Source organism: Cryptomeria japonica, chromosome 5, assembly GCF_030272615.1.
Source record: "Cryptomeria japonica chromosome 5, Sugi_1.0, whole genome shotgun sequence".
Lineage (NCBI taxonomy): Eukaryota > Viridiplantae > Streptophyta > Pinopsida > Cupressales > Cupressaceae > Cryptomeria > Cryptomeria japonica.
This window is the reverse complement of record NC_081409.1, coordinates 683,126,094-683,152,217: the sequence shown is the minus strand read 5'-3', so window position 1 is coordinate 683,152,217 and position 26,124 is coordinate 683,126,094. Positions and strand designations below refer to the sequence as shown.

At 38.3% G+C, this 26,124-nt stretch overlaps 1 protein-coding gene across 5 annotated transcripts in view; it reads left to right on the top strand.

Moving 5' to 3' along the window:
• LOC131040728 (uncharacterized) overlaps positions 1-26,124 on the top strand; it is a 98,439-nt gene that overhangs the window by 5,257 nt on the left and 67,058 nt on the right. For 3 of the 5 annotated variants that reach the window (XM_057973675.2, XM_057973676.2, XM_057973677.2), the window contains exon 2: positions 5,816-6,049. In XM_057973675.2, the coding sequence (XP_057829658.2) occupies positions 5,816-6,049 (234 nt within the window). The remainder of the gene's footprint in view (positions 1-5,815; positions 6,050-26,124) is intronic. The other 2 variants (XM_057973678.2, XM_057973679.2) reach the window with 1 other exon arrangement.

Below are 26,124 nucleotides of genomic sequence, written 5' to 3'. Positions count from 1 at the left end.
TATATAATTGTAACGTGTAAAACTCAAACTCTTGGCATAATATATGCAAGCCGACTTAGGGTTATTGAAGGCATGTGTCACCTATATCTACAAGGTGATTTGAAGACAAACTATTATCCAATACAAGCGATCTATGTCTGCAAAACAGCGAATTTCCTACTAAACTATAAGTGATTCTTCAAGAAGTCAGTGAACACATTCTGGAGATCAGCGAACACAGTCTGAAGGTCAGCGATCATGATTGAAGGTCTGCAATCACAGTCTGAGCTATATTGAGTCAACTTGTTGAGCAAATTCATTTAAGGAGGGCAAGTTTATAGAGCGAAGTATTTTCAAACTATTGTGCTTCAAGTTTGTTGAAGATCTGCCCTATATGTGATTGAGGTTCAGTCATGTTCTGATCCGAATCCAAGATTCAAATAAGTCAGTTTGTTTATGCCCTAGGTGGGAAATTTGTACTTGAACATCTGTTGATATTAATATAATCGGAGCTGAATCTTGTTGCTGGGTTTTTCCTCCAGGAGGGAGGTTTTCTCAGGGTACTGCTGTGTTGTTCTTGTGTTGTTTTGTGCCATAATGTGTTACATTTTCAGTTTCTGTTATTTACAATAAATCTGATTACTAAAAAACAACAATATGCATTGTGAAAGTATCGTTGACTAGCCTGTAGTAATTCTTAGGTGGATGATGCAATTGGGCATAAGAATCACATACTGTTATCTCTCCGGGCCCTCTCCCAACAACTCCTTTGTGTGGTAGTCCCGCATACTCAAAACATCTGGCTAGAGAATATATAACATATGAGCTCATGTGGAATGACTTAGTAGGGACTAACCTCCTCAATTGCACATATAGGTTGTTACTGATAATCTTGGCCCAATTGAACATCCCTTTCCCTTGAACGATCACTTGTATAAAGAAGAACATCCACTTGTCAAAAAAAGAAAGCTTGAGAGGCACCTACAATTCGATTAAGCATGGTTATCAAGTCTCTAAATTCTTCTTGGAAATCAATTCTGTGAGGTGTATTGGGTATCTTATTTAGGCGAGGCCTACTCTTGAGCAACCAATTCTTATTGACGAAATTCAGACAAGTATCAAGATCATCTTCATAGATAGACTTGGCTCCTTCTAGGCTCTTGTAGATCATATCCCTCTGCTTTGGAAGATGAAAAGCTTCACTTATAGCTGATTAAATCTCCTTTGTGCAAATTATCTTCCCTCCTTTCGCACTCTTTGATCGATCCCCTTTGAAAAAAAATAGCTGCCCTTCTAAATGCCAAAATGAGAAAAGAGAGAGTGAAGAGACAAAATGTGCTTTGTCTGGGCAAAATGATGGCTGAAGGGGCAAATTAGGGTTTTAGTAAAAAAATGTTATTTTAATGTCGTTTGGGCTTTTTTTAAAGTTGTTGGGCATTCTTTTATGCAAGGATCCACAGTTTCCCTGTGGGTTCGTGCGGGTGCATCCAGGGTATGCCCTAGGCACCCCAAGTACGCCTACCCACAGTGTACCTGAGACACTTGCAGTGTACCTAGGTGAACCCCGGGGCGAACCTAGTGCGGGTGCACCAACTTGAACATGTGAACCCAATAACGTAGTTTTCAACCATATTTATTGCTTGTTTGGGTCTTCTTTGATCTATAGGTTCCTTGTGGGTTCGTGCGGGTGCGTCTAGGGTATGCCCTAGGCACCCCAAGTACACCTACCCACAATCTACCTAAGACACTTGGGCTGTACTTAGGTGAACCCTGGGGCGAACCTAGTGCGGGTGCACCAACTTAAACATGCGAACCCAATAACGTAGTTTTCAACCATATGTATTGCTTGTTTTGGTCTTCTTTCTCTACCTTTATAAATCTGGCCCAAATTTCTTTGATTGAAATTGTAACCCCTCCATGTCCTTTGTCACTATCAGTCCTCATTCCAAATTTATGTTTTTTTATATCCTTCAAATTCTAGAACTTTACAGCACTCATGTTCACGAGTCTCCGTAAGCAAAATAGTGTCTTTATTTTCTGCTATGGGCCCTAACCCAGGTCCTCTTCTCCACAAATAACCTCGACAATTCCAACTTACTACTGTTTATTCTTGGGGGGGCCCAAATTTCTATTCCTTGCATATCATTCTATCATTGATTTGGGCCTTTCCATTTTGTAACCAAGCCCATTTGCTTGCATTTCTTGCTGCCTTTGCTTTTTCCCACTCTTTTCATCTTTCTTATTTTTGGCTTATGGTTAGGTCCTCGTCAAGATATATTTGTGTACCTTTAAGGAACCTTTCGTTCCTTAATATTATGTTTTATTTTTCCTCTTCTATACTCCTCAAAGTAACTCTTATGTGCCTACTCTTTTTATCTCTTATCTATTTTCCAATCCTCTGTGCTTGTTGAATGACTCTTGACCATTGCAATTGGTCTTTAAAAACTCTTGTTAGATCCTTTGTGTTTTCTTGACCATTGCAATTGGTCTTTAAAAACTCTTGTTAGATCCTTTGTGTTTTCTTTCTCACCATAACCTTTTAGCCCTTCAATAATGATATTTACAGCCCTATCATTTCTGTCCTTTTCTTCTCTTATCTGCTTCCTTGCTTTTCTATGAGTTCACTTTGTGTGTTTGATGGTCCTCTCACCACTTGGGTCGAAGATCTGAGCTCTTCTAGCTGTTCTCTTAGTTGATTTTCATTTATCTCCATGTTTGCCATTACAAATTGAATCTCTTTTATCTGTGAATCATTGTTTCCTTAATTAACTTTTACCTTGTTTTCTTCTGCTGTTTTGATTTGTTTGAAAACCTGCTTTATCGAGATCAGCTCTTGTTCGCGTTTTGCCATGCTGTCTTGTAATTTGTGTACCTGCTCTTTTAGCATTTTGTTCTCCCTTGCCAATTGGTTTTTGTGATCTCCTTTATCTTAGTGTCTTCAAATTGATCCCTTGCTTCTAGAGATTGAAGTCTCTTCTTCATGCCTATTAATTCACTTACATATAATTCGGAGGACCACTTTAATGGTGTTGACATAGGGCTATATGTATCTATGAGCCTATTTTCATCCCTTTCCTCCTTATCTGCTGGTTGAGTTTCAACCTTGTTGTTTTGCAACTAAATCCATATGGGATGTTAAATTCGTCTTTTCTTTTTCTTTACTCTGTTCTTGCTCACTTTGCTCTTGTTGGATTTCTATTTTAAATTTTTACCTACTACTTGGTAAAATAGCTGTGAGTTTTCCCTTTTTGCATATTTCAGTTTTTGAATTTGCCTACACCTTAGAATCCCTTTGCATTGTTTTGCATTCACATATACACATCTCTCTGGTGTGTTTAATATGTTATCCTGAGGATATTCTAACTTGCATACCCCCCATGCACCATTTGCTGCTTCTATATAGGTGTTGAGGCTGGAGTTGGGAATAGCAGTTGGAGAACCCACTGAAAAATTCGTTGAAAGTTGTAAGGAATTAAAATGCCTCCATGAGTGATCATTCCTATCATAGGCTTCTGTGGTTGTTTATTTCCTTGAAACATTTTTTCTGTTTCCGAATTCCCAGTTGTGACTTCCTCTGATCTTGTTAACCCATTTTGGTCTACTGTTTTTTTTAAGCCTGTTTCTGTGATATCTGCTTTTGAACTTGCTATCCTAGTTTGCTCTGTTATAATTTTGGAACTAGTTTGTGTAGTAAAATTGTTTGCTTCACTCAGATCTGTTAAACCTTTCTTAAAATCACTATTTTCACTCATTGGGTTTACCCCTGTTTGGTTTTGAATGAGGTTTTTGCTTTGTTTGGTTTTTATGATTTGTCTTGAAAAGACTATTACATTGTTTTACAGCTCATAAGGGAAAATGAAAGAATGCAGGCTAGTGCTGGGTGGGACTCACCTGTCTTGAGTTTGTGGCCGTTTTCCTTTTTTGATGGGCCTGACAAATCTCTTGGGTATCCACAAAAAGAAAGAAAACTTCTGCTCGGCAACTTCTGTCTTGGAAACCCCCGTTTATTGCTGTAACCATGTCTGACTGTATGTCTTGGCCCCACCTCCTACCTTTGTGCAGGAAAGTGTCCAACAAAACTTCTGGACCCACAAAGACTTCAACACACAGCTGCCAAAGGCCCAAAACCAAAACCAAAACCCTCTCTAATAGAAGTTCCTAGTTACTTCGTAATTGTTAGACTGTTATTAATATAAGTGCATAGGACAGAATTGTTTTTTTCTTTGCAATCCTTGTACTTTTCTCAATAAGTTTTCCTATATTTAACAGAAACCTGTGCTTGTTAGTAGCTTCCATTTTTAGACCGTGGCAGGAAAGGAACATTTTCAGCTTAACAATAATCTTGATTTGCATATCATCCAAGAACTCAAAATTCTCAGTACATGTGCCATAAAACAACATCTTTAATAAAGTTTTTAATGATGATTTGGAATTTGAAAAGCTAATTATTGTGAAAGTAAGAATGGAAGTGTGAACAAGCTGTTGAACTTAAGCATTTAGCTTTTTGACAGGTTTTATCAGAAAGACTCTTTCCTTTCATTCTTCATTGAGGTTACTTGATTCATGAATGGATCAAGGATTAATCTTTGTTGTTGTCTGAATTTTACCCGATTTATTCTATATGTTTCCTTGGCTCAGATTACAAAAGGCTGCTACTCACATTGTGTATCTTGCATTCCTAAACTTTTCTAGCCTAGAGTTTGATTTATAATCTTCAGCATTGTATTTTTCTACAAGTAAATATGTGGGATAATATCCAACTTCTCCAGTTTGTGTACTAACTTCTTAATTTCCAACCTTTTATGCTTTTCCCTTTCTTCCTTTGGGATCCCTGGCTGAACTCTCAGAAAAATCCTTGCCCATTATTTTCCACACCGGTGTTAACTTGCATTTCTTTACACATCTCTCACAAAAGCTCTGCAGATATGCTTTTATTTCTAGAGGTGCCCAAAGAATTGAGTTCTTATCTGCTTTGGCTGCCCTTAAGTTGTAATTATCTGTTGATCTTCATACAATTTGCAGAACAATGAGCTTCACCTGTCTTAATTGTTAATCTTTCTAGAAGATGCTTGCACCTAATTCCTAGCTCATGTTGCAATTCTGGGAAGTAATGAATGCTGCAAAATTAATCTCCATAATTTCTTCTTCGGAGAAATGAATAAAAGGCAGCAGATGTTTTATGACTTTTTATCTTCCATTCCAAACCTTGATCTGTTTATCTGCCAAGATTCCTAAGTATTCTTTCTGTGGAGTGTTCCTTAACTCTCATTTTTCAGAGAAGCTAATCAATTTCCTTTATCTCATATACTGAATTCATTTATTTTAATATTCCAGGTAGTGTTAGCAATATTTATGTCTATGATAGAGTCCTCTCTAGAATGATTTCTTTTATCTAGTTTTCAGAGGCAATATCCAATCTTTCCTATTATTTCAGCTTCATTGTTGGAAGCTTATCACTAACCTTAAACAAAGGTGGGGATGCTTTCTCTCTTTCTATCCTAATTTATTCCTGAAGATTCTATATATTCAAAGGGCTATGAAGGTCCATCAAACTTTAGTTTGTTGAAGTTAGTTACAATGACCTATGCTTTTCCTTCTTGCTATGTGAGTTGGAGGGCTTTCCATTATAGTTATTGGGACAGTTTTTGTACATTCTGCCTACCGCTTATTTTTTAGCGTTTCAGTTTTCAGCAATGGTTGCAAAATCATTTGTGATATAAAAAGCAGTGGATGAAGGTGGTACTGTCCTATGTGGAAAACTATTTTAATTTTCTGCAGTGACATGAAATGCATAAACAACACAGGTTATTGCGAAAGTTAATTCTTAATGGTTCAGCTTGTCACAGGTATCTCTCTGGAGTGCAGAAACTCTTGGGGCAGTGGTTCTCTGGTCATATGAAATGAATGTGAAAGTTGCTAATGATAAAGAAATTGTCACCGCCCTTGTAGCCATGATAAGGAATCAAAACACAGATATTTCAGGAGCTGCTTGCAATACACTGATGGATTTGGCAACAACATCGGCTGGAAGAGAAAAGCTTCGAGAAGCTGGTGCTATCAAACAACTGTTGTGAGGACAAAAACTAGTTCCCTCTATTATTTTGGAAAATATAAACATACTATGCTTTCAAATAAATAAGTCTCTCAGGTTATTCTTCTGTTTTTAATGTTTCCTTTGGCAGATAAGCTATCCAACTTTCTTTCTGTTCAATTCACATAAGAGGCAGGTGATCTGGAAAATATTCTGTAACATATTTCATAAACAATTAAATCAAGAATAGTCAGGTCATATGGAGAATGGTCTGTAACACAAACGATTCAATCAAGAAGGATGTAATATGGGGAAGAAATTACTTATTTTGTCCCCATGTAGAACATCATTCATGAAGACTCACTAAAAGTGGAGATGAAGATGTAACTGTTGAAACCAAGCAACATCCACAAGCCATTTCTCTGTAGTGGTAAACTGTATAACTGATGAATCAGAAAACTTCCAGTCATAAGGTTTGTAGATTGTATGCAAAGGGAGTGGAAAATATTCTCTCTTGGGCTTATTCAGTGCATCCTATGGTGTTAGGGGCTGCAAGAATGAGCTCTTTGCATCCGCTCTCTGTTTGCCTTTGTTTCTCTGCCAACCCTGCTTTCTTGCCAGGGTGGATATACATTTTTTTTTTTTCTTTTTTTGCCTATTTAAATTATACTTTGTATGACCTCCAACATCATATCATACAAATTCCTTAAAATGGGTATGTATCCATGATATAGGAAGTTAATTTAATTATAATCTCTCTATTGAGACATGTTGGTTTGATTATTATATGTGCTTGTTATTGCTGTGACTGTACACTGATATTAAGCAGATGCTGTTGTTTGCAGCAGTAGTTAAATGACAGATTCACTGCATCGTAATCAGACTGCACTCCTGATCAAGAGATGGTTTGCTTAATTAAACTTAGATCTATAATATTTACGAAAGAGATGAAAACTTTGCAATTGATTTGTTATTTATGTCAATCATTAAGAAAGATTGAAAATATTTACAAGCTTGATAAACACAGATTGTTGCCTGAAATGTCCCCCTTACTTTTTTTCAATTTTAAACACCACAATGCACCCATTAAGGTTAGGAAAAAGAAATACAATACTGCTGAAAGGTAACCCTTCCACTTTCTGATCACCAAGAGCCCAGTGTGGGTGAGGTGAGAGCATACGGTGAATAGGGGATCATTAGCTCCAAAACAAACTAAAAGTACAATGCTGTGCGGCAAGCCAACCCCTTTCGCTTGTCCAGCGGGCAAGAACAACTTAATGTAAATCACTCTACCACTTTTCAGCGGGAGGACAATTATTACAATACTGAAAATAAAATCATTCAACCACTTATTCAGTGGGAGGACTATGAAACCAACTGAAATTAAAAGATAGGAGGCTAGGCCATCCTCTTCCACTTTTTTAGTGGGAATACAAAATGTAAAATGCAATTAAACAAAGGCTGATCAGTACTACTGATTTCAGCATTACAATGAGAGCATTAGCTTGCAGATTATAATAGGAAATGGATATCCAAAAATACCAAAATTTTAGGAATTGATCTTCTAGCAAATATGAGCTATCTAGCATATGAAAAGTATCCAAACAGGTAAATAACTCAAGTCTGATATGAAGAACAGTATACTGAAATAACAGACCAGCAAGAATAAAAATATCATAACTTTCTCCACATAGCTTTGAATGACTTGAAATCAAATGTAAATGGTCCTCGGAGAGGAGGCGTCCAAGCCAAGACCAACAACCCATTGCAAATCGGATCAAAACTTCACCCTTCAACCCTGTGAATTGCCTTAATTCAAATTTGGTGGCTCTCTAGTCATCAATCTCTCTTCCTAAATGAGGTCGCTGTGATATAATAGGATCAATTCGAATACCTTCAATCATAGTATAAAACTACACCATATTCTGTAAATTGTTGAACAAATAACAGTAAGATAACCATGCTTGTGCAAGAATTGAAAATGTCATATGTTGATCACATCTGATCATATTATTGTATTATTGAATTACAAAAATAATGACTGATCAGAAGAACTAAAACAAGTGTATGTCTTTAGAAAAACAGTGTACATAAGCCAAGTTGTCTTTTCAGCCAATGCGTAAAACTAATCAGAAGGAATACAGGATAATTATGTAAGCACCAACCACTCAATTGAGGAGACACATTGTATAGTTGAGCAAAAACATATGATTGATAAATACCAAAAAGAACCGAGGCCACAAAATCTCCATGGTGGGAGTGCCCACATCATTCTGTCTGTTCAATAGGTTAGATACTTTTATTCTGCATTGTTCTTAGGTTTCATCATCAAGAAACTGAACAAAGTCTCAAGTATATTCTGCTTTAATGAAAAGAAAACAGAAACTAATCAAGCATTACTATTTAATAAATGTTTACTTCCAAAATGTAATAGGGAGTGTTCCCATACAAACTAAATACCAAGCATATGTGCCACGATGAATGAAGAAGAATAGACCACTATATTTTATGATATATTCAGATCACCGCATCAAAGTGTCATCAATATTCAGATCAATAACATCATTGATATTTGGATCATTGCATATTCCTCATAGCAAATCATGAATTTGGGTTAAGAATAGCGTTGAGGTGTGCATAATAGAGAATAACCGAATACCAACTTCCATAACTCGAACTAGGGTTGGAACAAATTCTTAACACAAAGACAAAGCTCAAACTAGGGTGACAGTCACAAACCCTAGGATGACAATTATACAAACCCTTAATAAAATACAAGGAATGCTAGGGTTTGAAGCTAGAAGAAAACAAATGTACAAAACCAACATATCTTTGATGAGATAGTTAACAAACAAGAAAACCCTGTGCTCTAGTTAAGACCCCAAAAAGGAACTAATACCAATAACAACAAAGCAAACAAATCCTCGAACCCTTCTTAATAGAAGTAAACAAAGGAGAGTAGAGGAATAAGGACACCTGCATTCTATGATTTTATCTGAAGCCTTCATACTCTTGTTACGGCCCCATCGATGCCCTCAATCTTCAAGCTGTTATATTGTTGTAGAACTATCTGATACAATCGATTCCCAATCATTCACGCTAAACTTCTTCAGCCCTAGTCTGCAAAAAAGAATACAGGATCTACCTTCAAGCTGTTAGGCTTTATAGAAGGAACCCGCTCCGATACCATTTTAGTTTTAGCAATCAGATTAGCAGTATAGAACAGAATATCAGAATGCAAAGTAAATCATATGCATAACACACATGTACCCTGGGAAAACCTCCCTCTTGGAGGTGAAAAACCCAACAACAACTATCTCAGATTGCATTATATTAACCACAGAGCAGATTTACAATATAGCCTTCTAGGGCACAAGCACAACTTATCTGAGATATAACAATTTGATGAATCAAATCCTTGTAGATCAATTTGGCAGCCCAGATTTGAGTTCGATGTCTTTGTATGAAGTTTACTTAGCCTTGCAAGATGTTCGCTTAGTCTTGATAGGGTTCACTGGGCTGTAACTCTACTTCGCTTGCTGAAGATTGCAGATCAGAACACAAGGGCAGATTGCTGACTAGTAGTTTGCTCACAGCTGGAAGGAGTTCGTTGACCTCTAGATTATGTTCGTTGATCTTCCAATCAAGTTTGCTGACTTCTAATACTGATTTGCTATCACTGAAGATAATTTGCTGATTACAGAGGGCAATTCGCTACTTGATGAAGATAGAGGATAGTCGCTGAATGTGTGTCTTGTGACCTCAAGTCACTTCATTTATATACATGCCTTTAACCCTTATGCCTAGGTTGGCCTTGTCAATATTCCCGCCAAGAAGAATAGGTCTAGGTTAAATACAAGTTACACAATGAATAGGTCTTGCCCCATAACCATTATAAGTTACATAAGTTGAGCGCCCAAATAGGGTCTGCCCTTAACATTCACAAGTTACATTGATATCTATTTGGGTCCAACCCATTTACAAGCTATCCAAATTGGGGCTCAGCCCTAAACATTAATCAATTATATTAATACAATTAATTTTAAGGCCAAGGGCCACATTAAAATTAATTACGCTAGGGATTCGACCTAGCTACATTTCAATAACCTCCAACATGGTACGACCTGAGAGATAGGGCGATTTTGTCTATAAAATCCAAATCAGCTCCGAAAATCTCGAAACTTAGCAAAATGAATTGCCTAGCCATGAGGAAAACATAGGACGAATACCCAGAAACAACAACTTAACTCTCAGAGACTTATGAATGAATTTCACTTTCAACACCATACACACAACAAACTCCAGAATCTGAAAACAACACTCCAAAATCAGAAAGCATCAAATAACTTCATCTTCATTGAGCTCAATCTACTCCTCTGAATGAGAAACAGTCACAACATTCAGCTAGGGGCTATCTTCAAAACACGAAACTGAAGGAGGCTAGGAGGTATGCATTCCTCAAAGTAAGAGTCTGAAATAATTTCGATAGCACTTCGTTATATTAAGCAAAGATAACCCAAATGAGAAGCAAAACCTTGAATTTATAGAAAAGATCTCCTCAAATTCAAATTCAACTCCCTTTAAATTGTCATGAAATGAAATGAAACTCCATCCAACTTGGATGCCCAAGCAATAATATATTTGTTTGGCAAAAGTCACATATTTCCTTCAAGTGGATGCCATCTTAAGCTAATGTTAGAGCCCCTAATTTATAGAAAAGATCTTAAATTCAAATTTAACTCCCTTCAAATTGTCATGAAATGAAATGAAACTCCATCCAACTTGGACGCCCAAGCAATAATATATTTGTCTAGCAAAAATCACATATTTCCTTCAAGTGGACCGTAAGAACCTTGCTGGTTCTAACTCTCTTGAAATACTATTGTTGTTGTGTTTTTGGATTTTCAAGGTTTTTGAACAATTTTAAAGCAGAAAATAACACGTGCCGAGCGAGAATTGCACATAAAACCAAGTAGAAACAAATTTGAGAGTAACTGCGACTATATTATGAATAAGATAACTGCTACAATAAATCCTACTGCTAATTGCATACCCGTGGGTCCTTAGCTTATTTTAAATGAAGAAATTTGCCGTTTGCTAGCCAAAACTGGGAAACTAACCAAAATGGCCGTACAATTCCAGAATGTGATTTCTCTGAGCCAGAAAGTAGATGGAATAGCTTGAAAAGACTAGGTGTTGGGAAATGTGCACTTAGAATGCACTTTGGGTAGGCGTTTCAACGTCCTAGGCAAAACACCCTCTCTCTGGAGCCCACGTGCCAAAGCTGATTGGTACGGCCAGTAAGGAATCTTGTACAATTGGTTATTGAACAGGTACAATGTTGCTAATGAGGCGTCTAATTTGTATTGCCTCCTTCCTTATTCAAAATCTGCAAATAACTAACACAAATAACCTCTGATGAAGCACATGAAGACTTTTGTGTGATGCCCTCTCAGTTTTCAATAATTCAGCTGATCTTTCACAGCCTCAGAATCACAGATCCATGAAGAATGAACATTCTTCAATAGCAAACCCTTTGAAACCCTTGTCTCAGACAATCCACAGAGAAAATATCAAGCAATGTTAAATAATCAATAATGGAGTTTCAATTGCTTCCAATTTCCTTATAACCCTCAAATGGCACTATTTTCATTAAGTATGCCCAAATGCATTTTAAATACATTAAAATGTATTTAATTAACTTTGCATAGTTTGATATTCAACTTGGGCGCCCAAAATCATTTAAGCGATTTAATAGAAATCACTCTATAATATTAAGTGGCTTTTTAATTTAATAAAGTCACTTTATGACTTTATAATTACCATATAAGTTAATTAAATAACTTAGCCACTAGAATATTAATATCTCCTTCTTTATTCAGTCTTTTGACGTGTTGTCTGAAGTTGGAGTGAATACTGAATAACCCCTATGTGTCCAGGTGCCCTGACTAAAAATAGCACAACTACTAGATTGACATACTATAAATAGTAAGTCCCTCAACTAAGCCCACCAACTAACTACTGAGGCCCTGGAACTGAACCCAAGACTGAATTGAAGAAGTGGGACTGCCACTGAGATCCTCTATCCAGAATGTTAGCCTACGAGAGTCCAAAATAATAGGCTAACCCATCAGTCACAGAAACTGACTAGAGTGGGGACATCACATGGACGCCATCATAAGCTAATGTTAATATATTGCAAAGTTTATAAACTTTTTAACGAAAATACCTCCAAAGTGGCATCCCACCTTAAGTCATAAAATTGATACTTTAAGCCCCAAGTCGACCTCGTTTTGCCTAGAAAAGACACTTTATTAGAATGCCAATAATACATAATATGAGCGCCCACCATATAATTGAGAAAATGACAAATATAACTTAAGCAATTCCTTAATAAATCGTCCATTTTGCCTTAAGCTATAATCCAATTTTAACACTATTTTCCATCAAATACTAAACTTGCCAAAACAAGCTCTAAGAATATGCGAAACCAAACTTAGAGAACTGCCCTGCTAGATATAGTCACTACACTAAGCTGCAAAAACCTTGCCAAAAATAGCACTGCTATAAATAGCATTTACTACAAATAGCATATTGCTAAAAATAGTGTGCCCAAATGCATTTTAACCACATTCTAAGCAACCATCGCAACTTACTAAAAATAGTAAGTTCGGAAAAGTTTTCGGATTCTTTTGCATGTCCACTTACTAAAAATAGTAAGTTTACCAAACTTCACTACTTGCTATGCATGTACCATCATTGCGAATCTTTCTGAAAACCCAGAAGGAATCCAGAATCAAAACTATAAAATTCCAACATGCGAGCCATCAAAAATGTCCAGACATCCCCCTAGAAGGAGGAAACCCTAATTTCTACTTCCGACTAGCCTACGGGTCTTTGGAATAGGCTAACGGCCAACTGAGCTGATTACTGCTAAGAAGGGGACATTACATTGCCATATGCATTGGGCCTTGACTCATTAATATCATGAATATTGAGATGAAATTAACTTTAAACCTTCCCTGGGGGTGCGTCCCTCTTTAGATTCCCGTTCCTGTCACTGTTCCCATCATGCTGTTTTCCAATTCAAGTATCATTTCTGGGATTTTGGGGTATACTTCTAGCCTCTAGGCATCCTCATCGTTTTTATTCCTGTGTTTCTTCAGTCCTCAAAAAACAGGATTCAATGAAATATAGTTTTGAACAGACACAGATTAAAGCTACTCTATGGTGAAGCTGTTGGGATTTTACGAAACTCTTGAAATAATGTTTGTGCAAAGCAGCACAGCTACAATTTAACAATTTATAAGTTAGAAACTTATTGAATAAACCAAGGTCCAACACTAATGTATCTACTCCAGATTTATTGAATGATAAAAGATAAGTTTATATGAAAATGTTGTTGACTGATCACTAGCGTTTCTCTGAGTTTTGGGGGTGCAGAGCTGCAGTTTGAGGGATGGCAAAAATTTTGCCATATTTTGGAGACAGCTATGAACAGAGAATATAAAATTAATTTTAAACTTTTTTTTTGATACAAGAGATGAGGGACTTACGGTCCTCTCCCATTGTATATATAATTATATCAGAGAAACAAAATATACACTTCATGTACTTTTTCACCCTTAACAGGGAAAGCACAACCATATGATTCTAGCTTGAAAATCTGGAAACCCACCTGAAGCAAACCACAACTATCATAAGCAGATTAAAAACAAAAAACAAAGCATATAAACCTAGATTTTCTCTCCAACACCCATGGGAGGCTAGCCTGAACCCCTGGCACCAATACCATCATATTGCAAACTAGCCATTTGAATCAGATATTTTACTGCTCATTTGGTGCTTTCTGCTCTTGTACTGCCTTGGCGAGGTGATGGAAAATTAAAAGGAATCCACAGGCGAGCCAATTTTTTGTTGGGAACAAACCCTTCACTACCTTTCACAACAAATTTCTGTAGTTTCTCTACCACCTTGCCAAAGCTTAAAAAGAAGTTTTCAGCTTTATGATAGACAGCAATGATAACAATCCTCGGTATTCAACATCTGCCACTGATGGTACCCTACCAGGATAAGCTTCAGTCACTTCTAAAGCTTTCTCCAGGCCATTTCTGAACTCGGCAAAAGATAGGCAAAGTTTTCACCAGCCCTTATTGTTCATAAAAACCAACAGATTTGAAACAAACATATAGTTAATATCAGAATTTACCTTGATGTGAATTTCAGCTTCGAGGTAACTAGAGCCAGATACCTCCTTGACTGCATTCCCAGTCATCCTTAAGTGCAACATGAAAACGATGCCCAGCAGTTGGTCTGAGACAGGGCACCTGAAAGACATCTTGTGCTTCTCGGAGTAAAGATGAAACTATGAGTCATTAGTGTAAACAAACAGAAACAACAGGAAAAAATTGCCAACATACACAAGAAACTCCCTTTAAAAAGGGAGATGGCATTCCGTCCTCACCATCTCCCAACACTCCTTTTCATGTGCGAAGTGTGAGAAGGATAATCATCAAAGTTGGAGGTGCATCACTTAATTATTTCATGACACTCAAAGTATTAAGGTAATAATTAAACAATAAAGATTAAAACTTATGAGGAATAACATCCCATTTATCAACTAAGCCTCATCTATTCATAGTGTTAGCAATTGTCAATTCTTCCTTAATTTCAATGCCAAAATTGGCCACAAAATCCACCACCCCATTTTTTTCTTGGAAAAGATGGTCAAAAGAGAAGGAATCTAGGGAGCCCAAAAGAGGCTAAGCTTCATGAAGGATATTCTCCAATTTCCTCTTCATGGAGCCACAATTACATATAGCATTAAAATTTTCCATGAATTTTCCTTCAATTTGAGAAGAGATGCCACATTAAGCAAGATGTATACCCAAAACCAAAGCATGAGCCTTCGCTTTGTTGTTTATTACATTTTTTTGTTTCTTTGAACCTTCTTAAGTAAGAGAGCTTGAGGAATCTTTGATTGCACAACCAACTATTGAAGCCCCAAGATTATCTCACAAACACCATCAAAATTCATTTTGAAAGATCCATTAGGAGTAGGAGTCCATTTAGCTTCTTTCCTTAGAGAGAGTTTAGATGGAGGTTAAGACTTGCTGCCAACTTTATAATTTTTTTGTCCTAGGAGGAAAAGATTCTTTTCTTCTGATACCACTTTTTTATTCTTGCCATAACAACTTATGAGATTGCCGCTTCCTAACTTACAAGCACATCCTCCAGAGCTAACACCTCTTCTTGAAAAATCCTGCATTTCCTTTATTTCAAGATGTGCCAAACTAGTAACAAAGCATTGACCACCCATAGGTAGGAAAAAATTCCTTGGGTTCTAAATTTTGTAGATGATTTAGAGAGTTCTAGGGAGCAAGTAAGAGAAGTTGGTAGTGGTTTGGATGCCTGTGTATCTTGCTTCTTTTTTTCATAGCACCATGCAATAGGGTAGTTGGATTTTCTATTCTTGCTTGCATTTATTGCAGCAATTTTTAGGGTTTCTTGCCCTTAAGATGGTTCTTTTAGTAGCATCCAATTTTTTATATTTTGGCTGTTAATGCCAAAGCATGAATCGGCATTAGGAATTGGAGTGAGCAATGGCACCACTAAAGGAACCTCAAAAGGTTGTACCTAAAGATTTTCATGAGGCATGGGATTTTCTAATCTTGCTTACATTTATTGTGGCAATTTTTAGGGTTTCTTGCCCTTAAGATGGTTCTTTTAGTGGCATCCAATTTTTTTATTTTGGCTGTTAATGTGGAAGCATTAGGAATTGGAGTGAGCAATGGTGCCACTAAAGAAACCTCAATACCCAAAGCTTTTCATGAAGTATGTCTTTTGTTAACCCATTAGACATTGTTCTTCTAGTGCCTAATTTTGATAATGCATGTAAATGGTTTGAGTATTTTATTCTCAATGGTTATTTGTTTATTGTGCTCTATTTGAAAGCATGCTCTACAATTGGATATACACTATGTGGGTTCCTTGTGGAGTTAAGTTGGATGCTATCTAGAATTTAACCGAAGTAATCTTTCTCTTTTGCTTTGTAGAAATCAACCATGCAGACACAATTCTCTACTATGGAACCTACTGCATTCTTAGCTTTATTTGAGTTGAAGCTTTCATCGTGTCTAACCAATAGGCTCTTAAGGTGCCTATCTTGCTCAATTTTTTTGGGTTACACTTACTGTGTGTGACCTATTGTCTTAAAAGTTTGCACCCTTGGTGAGCTATCAACTCAGCAACCTTGTGAAACATAGAAACAACCTTGAAGTGTGGGACCTTGCGCAAGGGAGTTGAATCTCCGAAGAAGGCTGACGTCCTTCTCAATCCAAGTGCAACCAACTCAACACTCCAAAATCTACTTCTAAATCTATTCTAACAGCTTGCAGAGGAAAAGGGAAGAAGGAAATGCTAAAATGAAAGGAGGTGATGCATATAAGAGGTGTTTCTCTCCCCACCCAGATTTGACACAAAGAACCAATCAAAATATCTAGGAGATGCACAAACTTCTGTTGCATGAATGACCCCAAATGCATGTATGGAGGTTAGAATTTGTTGAATGTCAAAGGGGAGAAGGTTTCCCACAAGTCACACTCAGAAACAAGTTAACATAGCATATACATGAGAGAAAGCCACAAAACATACACTTATAATGAAGGTAAGAAAACATACACAACATGCATAAGTCGAAGAAACGCAAGAATGATAGTTTCAATTCATTCTAAGGCCAATGGCCAAACTTAAAGTTGCAAAAATGCAAGAAAAATACAAGTCTTCAAGAGAAGAGAAAGGGTATAGAATAACTCAAGCCAGCAAGGAGAGAACCCTTGGTCAAGGAAGGGAAGCCTTGACCCTTGTGTGTGCATAGGAATCTCAGTTAGTGAAGGCAGAGAAGTGCACAGACCTGACATGGCATACATGCAAGCAACCTGGCCATACCTTGACAAGGCAATCCCAAGAAGAAAAGTTCTTCTAGAAGGTGGATTGCTTGACATTCCAAAGTCAGAGCATGCAAGCTTGACATGAAGGCCATTGAGTAACCATAAATAAGCATGGTCCTGTACTCCACATGATGGCCATCCTGCAAAAAATATTAAATGCACCCTTGTAGCTCAATGAAAGAAAGTAGACAAGTCATAAGGGTTGTGTTGACGTGTATTTTGTACACGATCATACACAGAATAAAATACCGACAGGCATCTTATCCTCTCTTGAGAAAATAGTCTCTAACTGCTGAAGATCTGCAAAAAGGATCAGTTAGATAGACTCCAAGGTTCTTTTAGTGGGGTCTCCACGTGTGGACAAGCTTTTAGTGGTATGATGTGATTTGCTGTTTCCTTCAAGGCTTCTTACGGATTCAATAGTTCGAAGATTTTACTAATCTAAAAAGAACTTTCAAAAAATGGAAAAAGATAGGGTTTAAGAGGTCTAATCTAGCCTAACCCTATGAACGACTTAGCATGAATGAGATTTGGCAAGACTCAACCAACTTCAATTTTGCCATAAGATAACAACTTAATTGAAATTAGTGCGATCTTCTAAGGTAATAATGGTATTCAATGCATCAAAGACCAAGGACACTACTACGAAGGTACATATCCTAGATGCGAAAATGCTTGAAGGTTAAGGACTCAAAATGTTTTCCAGTCGACCACGCAAGGCGTTCCTACAATCAGCAAGAAGCTAGTGGTTTGGATTGCGAATCCTACCAAATATCAAATCTCACACTTAGCCTTTCAAATTAACAAACTACTTTGATTGAGCGAGATTCAAGTACATCCAACAACCATGAAGATAACTTAAGAAATTTGCAACAAAACACCATAACTTCAATATTTTATTGATTTCCAAGTCATCATATACAACAATTGCTTGAACTTCTCTCTTCAAGACTCAATCTTGCTACAAAATAAAAATTGCTTACAACTCTAATTTCTCAACTCTATTCTCTATTTCTCTATTGACTATTCTGTTACAAATGAAATGAAAAATGGGGGTATAAATAGCATCCCCAGTTACAATGAAAGGTCCAGATTGAAAGTAAATCAATGGACAAGATCATGACACCTAAACCCTAATTAGGGTTTGTTACAAATGACCTCCCTTTTACTGAACAATATTAAATACATAGCCAAATATTAAATTTGGCACAAAAATCTAGGAGGTATCAGCCAATGAGAAATAAGATGTCATGTCATCTGTAACAACCTTTCATCTAGAATCTTATTCCCTTTCCAATTCTCTTTCTTAGCATATGCAATGAATTTTGTCACGATTCCTTCGATTTCTGTGCTTGGAATCTCGGGAAGATTCTTGATACTCTCTTCTAAGTGGATAACCTGATCAAATGCATCTAGAAGAGCTGTGTCCCAAGTAGGTTCAAGTTCCTTTGTTCTATCAATCAGGAGCATGGTGGCATACATTTGATCATACTGCTCATCTGTAACATCTGCGTCCTTGCGGAAGATGATCTTGATTCTATCTTCAAATTCTTGTAAATCCACATCTGTCTCGACCTCGATCCTTCTGCCAAGAATGGTACGGAGTACCTCAAATACTCTGTCCTGGATCGGATTGATCACCTCCTCAACTTGACCACATCTAATACTGATGTCCTCAAAGAGAACACTCTTTATATGGAGTAAGGTTGACCACTGAAACAAACTGTGAGAATCGCCTTCCAAGATCTTCTCTTGTGCTAAAATTCTTCTGGATGTATGTCTTATAACTTTCAAGACAGGAATGACAACGTCCTTGGTATGAGCAAATGCAGCTACTGTTGCCATCAATCTGTGGATTATCTCAAGAACTTGGATAGCCTGGTGGGTGATCTTCGACATCCTTGTAATAAACTCAATGGCCACCGTGTGAGATCTATCCATCCAATTACATGTACGCTGGACCATATTCCTGAATCTTTCTGCTTCATTGATTGATTGAAGGGGCAATGCCTGCAATGGTGATCTAACTGGATCCTGACGTCCCAAAGGTTCATTGATGTGACTGAAATATGTTCTCCAGGCACCGACCTCTTTCTCAAGCTTTCTATTCTTCTCTACTTCTTCTCTAAATTTATCCTTCAATGCCTCAAATGTGTCGGTGGCATCATCTAAAGTCTGCTCTGCTGTGGATGGTCCTAACTCAATAGTCTGTATATGATAGTCTTCTGCTAGGATCTCACCCTCATATTTGTCTGCCGCCGGTGTAGCTATCTGCAGTTTTCTAGATCCAGTCTCATCTCGAATCATCTTGGACATCTTTGTAGCCTTCTTCTTCTCTGTTGTCATATGTGAGCGTCCAACAAGGCTCTCTAGATCGATTGCACTGTCCTCGTCCTCAATTACGATCACCTTAGTCAATCTTTCCTTCAACCAATCTGGGATATTTGATCTTGGCTCTTGAACTTGAATTTCTTTGTGTACTACTTCTTCTTGTCTGGGAGGAGATGTTACTTCATTATCATTATCTAAATCATAGTCTTGGAGAGATCCATCGGATGAAACATGCTGTGCCTGTTCTTCCTCCTGTCTATCATTCTGTACCATCGATTCCATGGATTCTTCCACTCGAACTGTTCTATCTTCTGGCCTGGAAGAAGTACCTGGTGTTTGATCTTTGTTAGCACCTTGCTTTTTCTTGGAAGGCTCTTTCTTTTCTGATCTTTCCTTTCTCTTTGAACCTCTCGGATGGAGATTGCCCTCACTGGCACATCGAAGGTTACCTTCTCCTGAATTCCTAGGATTAGGATTGCTTTCACTAACACTGGCTCCACCTTCGGCTGGCTTTTCTTCCAAAGTAAAAGACATGGCTATGCCTTGTTCTCTCAACTTCTGATGTTGAATGTCTACTCATCTGCGAGTACAAGACAAGACTGGTGCCATCAAATCATCTAAATCCACGGCTTCGGGCTCATTCCAATTCAAACTTATTGTTTTGCTCTCCCTATCATATGAAGATTGGATGTGCCTGCCGTTGTCCTGAGCTTGGTCGGCTACTCTGTAAATCTTACATTTCCTGATGAAATCCAAAGGCAATCTAGAATGTATCTTGCGTTTTACTTCAAGATCATCTAGGAGATTCATCATAAAATCTTCAATTTGGTACTCATGTCTAAATCTTCTACCGACTGTCTCCTCTAAATGTCCATGTGGATCAAAACTATTCCTCCAAGCAAAAGATGAAAAAGGATACAAGGCTAACTCCCTCTCTGCGTCATCCATGGCTGAGACATTGGGACATACCTCAACTGAATTACCCAAAATAATAGGTACCTGAACTCCATTCTGATGTCTGTGTCTGAATGCCTTCACATATGCTGCCAACTGCCTTGTTACTTCAAGTAACACAATCCTGTCTGTCGGGTATCTCGGCAACATATATGGAGGTAAAGGACATCCATACACTCTAATGTAAGTGAACTTGGGAAACTGAATGAACCAAGCACCGTACCTCTTGATTAACTCCTGGGCATCCTGAGATAATCTATTGTGAATCCCTCCTTGCAACGTCCTTGTGATGTTCATCGTGAAAGTATCATTGATTAACTTGTAGTTCTTCCCTGGTGGATGATGCAAGTGGGTATAGGATTCACAAACTCTGACCTCGCCGGGTCCTCTTCCAATCACTCCTCTGTGAGGTAGTCCTGCGTACTCAACGCTCCTGATTAAGGCATAGATGACATATGAACTCATGTGGAAGGACTTAGTAGCCCTGAGTCTTCTCAACTGTACGTCTAAGCAATGGCTAATTATCCTAGCCCAATGTATTGTACCCTTTCCTTGAACAATCACCTGGATGAAATAAAACATCCATTTCTCAAAATAGAAGGCATGAGGTGCTCCTGTAACTCTGTTGAGCATGGTAATCAAATCTCTGTACTCCTCTTGGAAATCGATCCGGTGTGGTGTGTTCGGTACTTTGCTCAGACGGGGACGACTCTTGAGTAGCCAGTTCTTGTTGATTATGCTTAGACAAGCATCTGGATCATCATCGTACACTGATCTGGCTCCTTCAATGCTCTTGTATATCATGTCCCTGTGCTCTGGAAGATGGAAGGCTTCACTTATGGCTTCCTCTGAAAGGTACGCCAAAATGTTTCCCTCATTGGACACAATTGTCCTGGACTGTGGATTGTAATGACGGGCACACTCGATCATCAACTCGTGGCACTGAATAGCTGGAGGAAAACCGGCCGCCTTGATAATGCCACTCTCTATTATTCTCCGGGCGACAGGTGATGGCTTGCCGATGTAAGGGACCTCTCGGAACTTCTTCATGCTAAAGTTCCCCAAGTTTGTATCTCCAATGTTGCTCCACTTGGACACGATCTTGGTCTCCACCTCTTCAGTCTTCTGATCTTCTTTCATGAGAGCCGAGCGACTGGTGGATGCTCCCGCCTTTGGGGTCGCCATACCTACACAACATTTCATTATAAGAAATAGATTTTGCAATAAATAACGTAGATAAGAGAGATAGATTTTTAGGAAACCTCATGATAAGTCCCTAGAGTTATCATTTCCTAAAATACAACGATTGAGCTAAGAGATTTTAAAATTCAAAATTTGAAATATGACGATGAATGAATAAAACTATAATAATTAAATCGCCATACCTCGATAGAGAGCTAACTCTAGAATGCAAAAACAAAATTTGCCTAAGCAAAATTGAGGTACAAAGATAATCTTCAATATGATCCCCTCAAATTTGATTTCGCCTCCTCTGGAGAGAATGTGATCTTCAATTTCGCACAAATAAATCACCAAGTCCTTAGCAAATTCGCCTTAGGCGTGGTCTTGGATGGATCTTCAAATTCGCTCTACCTTTGATCTTCAATGCAATTCGCACCTCTTCCAACACACTTCGCACGCCTCACACCACCTTGGGAATGTCTACGCCACCTTTGGTTTGAAGTCGCACCACCTTTGGAATGTCTAAGCGCGCCACCCTTGGTCTTCAATGCAATTCGCACCACCTTTGGAGTGTCTTTGCCACCTTGGATAAATAAAACTCGCACTATATTCGCCTCTTGTCAACTCGCATAAAGGAAGGTAAAAATAATGATGTAGAAAATGATAATTCTACCCCCCTTATATAGCGCTTGCATCCTTTACCCCTTAGGCCGACTTAATAAAAACAAAACCATTTTTTAAATGATTTGCAATGAAATAACAAGGCCGACCTCCATATATGAGCGCTCAAATCGATTTTTTATTAATTAATTAATTAATTACTAATGCCTTGCGTTTTTTAATTGCAAATTTCGATTTTTAAATAAGGCAAAAATAATTAATAAATGTTAACGCCACATTAAATGCCAATAAAAATGGATTTTTTAATTTTTAAATTGATTTAGCATTTAAAGTAAATTCGAATTGTTTAATTTGGCGCCAAAAAATATGTAAATAGAGGGACGTACCTCATCGCTCTGGTCCCTTGATGAGGGACAGGAGCGATTCACCATCTTTGGCATGATTCTTGCGTTTTCGACGTTTAATTCCTTCATTTCCACGTCCCAAATCGATCATCTGGTGGTCTTTCGAACTTGAATTTCTTCCTTGTGCGAGCAAGTGCATCCTATGACCATTATCGCCCTGGTCCCTTGGAGAGGGACAGGAGCGATCTCCATGTTTTTATGTTCATCTTGTATCTTTGACCTTCGAAAAATCATTGCTTGTGTCCTTTGCGCTTATTCCTATTCGCTTCATTATGTGTTTGGACGTATTTAAAGGGACCATCGCCCTTGTCCCTTGGAGAGGGACAGGAGCGATCCATGTTTTCTCCTTGACCTTGGCAACTTTACACTTTGATCTCCTTTGCAATGTCCTCCAAATGTCGTCCCTCGCATTTCCTATCCTCATGTCGCCTTGATCTTTGAAGGAACGTGAGTGTTTTTAATGATATCGCCCTGGTCCTTGTCCAAAGGACAGGAGCGATGGGAGACTTTTACCTCGATTAGCAATGTTTGGACGTTAAAAACTCTTGCAAATTGTCTTCAAACGATGCCTTGGACCATATGCTATCTTAAGACGTCTTGACTTAGCTTGATCTTGAAGCAAAACAAGGAATCCAAAGCAAATCGCCCTGGTCCCTTGGAGAGGGACAGGAGCGATCTATTCTCCATGCTCAAAATGATGATCATTTCACGTTCAAAACTCTTGTTTATCATCTTTTTACCATACCATGGACCTTCCAAAACATTGCAATGTCTTGTCCTTACGTAAATTTTGCATGGATTAATCTAATATATCAATATCGCTCTAGTCCCTTCCTGAGGGACAGGAGCGAAGTTCATCATAACATGCTTGTTCTTGTTTGTACCGACTTGCAATCATCTTCATTGCGTGGAATGATGTCCTTTCGACCCTCTTGGTAGCTTGAAACTTGCTTGTCTTTTGAAATCGATGCTTTAATAGAAATATCGCTCTGGTCCCTTGGAGAGGGACAGGAGCGATCCAGGTCTTTATAGTGCAAATCCTTCCATGTGATGACCTTTGCAACGTTGCGCTTGATGGAAATGCCTTGAAATGTCCTCGCCACCCTTCGTCCTAACTTGGATCGGCCTTGAACCTTGGAGGGACGACCTTGAACTCTGGAGGGACGCATCATCACCATTGTATCGCCCTGGTCCCTTGGAGAGGGACAGGAGCGATCCTTCCTTTGTGGCCTTCATCTTACTTTGCCAGGTTCCAAGTTTATATTCAACGGAGTCGTCCTTCTTCACTCTATCCGCCCATGCCTTGACATTGTTTGTAATTTTGCAACAAAGGCAATTATATCAAAAATCGCTCTGGTCCCTTGGAGAGGGACAGGAGCGAACTAGGCATTTAATGCTGGTATGGACGTCCCAAAAATCTTCAATTTATATTCAATGCATTCATCTCATGTTCTCCTTCGTTTTTGAACGTAAACTTGCCTTGACCCTTGTCTGGATTTTGCAAAATGGAGGAAATCGCTCTGGTCCCTGGGAGAGGGAGGAGAGCTACAAGGTACCTCGCCCTGGTCCCTTGGAGAGGGACAGGAGCGATTTAGTGAATATAGGTCATTTTCCTTCGTTTTTTGCATCTCAAATTATATTCATTTGGCAAAGTATCTTCCTTCGGACGTCCTCAAATCATTAAGTTTTCAAAATCTTGCAAGGACAAGGCGAAATTTGAATTGTAGCTCCGGTCCTTCACTGAGGGACAGGGGCGATTTTCCTCCTGGAGGCATTTCTGTGCTCATGAAAATCTTCAATTTATATTCAAATGAAAGATCTTGTCGTTCTCTATCATTTCAAACGTAAAATTTGTCTGGACTCTGTAGGGACGATGAGATATTTGAAATTGAGCTCCCGTCCTTCACTGAGGGACAGGAGCGATTTTGCTCCTACAGGCCAAAATAACAAGATTTTTCACATTTTAACACTTCACGAGGCAAAAACAAATCAATTCCGATGCCCAGGATCAAACTTCAAAAAAGTCAAAATTTGGTCAAAATATTCAGCCAGACAAAAATTCATATTGACGGTCAACACTTAGACAAGTTTAAGCTCTGCATGAACATTCCAATTGAAAATTAGACCATTTTGGCGAAATCATTGCATTCAAAATTTGCATTCTAGAAAAGAAGCTCAAAAAAAACTCTTAAAAGTGACTGGATTTTGGCTTGAAAAGGCAATATTTAAAACCCTAAGGCTTAGCCCTAAATCCAGACAACTAACGGACTAACAAAACCCTAAAAACGAAAGCGAAAACAAGCGAAAAACAAGCAAAAAGAGGGGGTCCCCATTTGCGATGGGGCGATGTGTGAAATGGTCACAACATCTGGCGACACCACTAAGAAATGTTGCAAAACATTTGGGAATCAATCTTTCTCAAGGAAGACTCAGAAAACCTCCCTCAACAAAACCAGGAGTTAAGAAACACTTACAAGAAGAGACCATCATATTGAGACAAAGTATCAAGTCCACAGTTACCCATGTGTGTGCAAATGTGTTAATTCCCCTCAACAAGACAATCATTCCCCTGTGATAAGCTACATAGTTCGTCTAAACTCCAAAAGCATCCTGGATAGAGCCTCGCTGCCAGTCAGACGTCCATAGTCCCGACGAGGTTATCGCCGCAAGCTCACGAACATTGCTCCATTGCCAGCCAGGCGTCTATAGCCCCGATGGAGTTACTCGCATATTCCCTTTAGCCAATTTGATATTTCCTCTTAGCTCATTTCTTTTCTTTTGATTTTTCTCATTTTTTCATCTTTTCTTTTGATACTGCTTTTCAGTTCTGTCAATTCTTTGGCTCGTGAGTAGTGAAACCCACTAGGGTTTGAGGATTGCGGTGGCGCTGAAGCTAGACTTTAGATTTTTCACTGATCACAGCTTCGCCTGTAAACCATAATGACTCGGAGATTATAAGTGTGTGAAAATATAATAACTGAAGGACAAAAATACGTGAGTTCAATAAGCTAATCTACTTCAATGCAAATATGTCCTGACTCAAAGCTTCATTAAAAGAAACTCCCTTAGTAATTCCAAAAGACCTCATGATTTTCCAAATGCATCCAACAATCCGGCAGGAAGTCAGAGCGTTATATAACAGAATCACCCAATGTCAAATGGATACCCCTCAGGACAAAAAACAACTAACCTAAAAAAACAAAAGCACCTAAACTAAGAAAAACAAAAGGCAAACCAACGCGAGAAAAACAAACAAACGAAAACGACGAAAGCAAACTAAACTAGCTATGTACAAGGGAAGGCCTTGGCATTTTAGGATTGGAAATAGTGTTTGAGATATCTCCCATTGACAGGCAACGGAATGTCCTCTCCAGTTAAAGTCTGCAACCTAAATGCATTTTCTCCCAATATCTCTGAAATTTGATAAGGACCTTTCCAAAGCTTATCAAACTTATCATGTTCTCCTCTTTTCTCATGCGCTTTGTCCCAATACAGGACGAGATCCGAAATTCGGAACGCCTTGACTCTTGCTTGTCGATCAAACCATCTCTTCACCACTCCTTGATGTTTAGCAAAGTTATCCAGTGCTTGATCTCTTTTCTCTTCTAGGTTCATCAACTGTGTCAACCTGGCCTGTACTGCATCAGTGTCTTCCATGTACTCCTGAATAAAT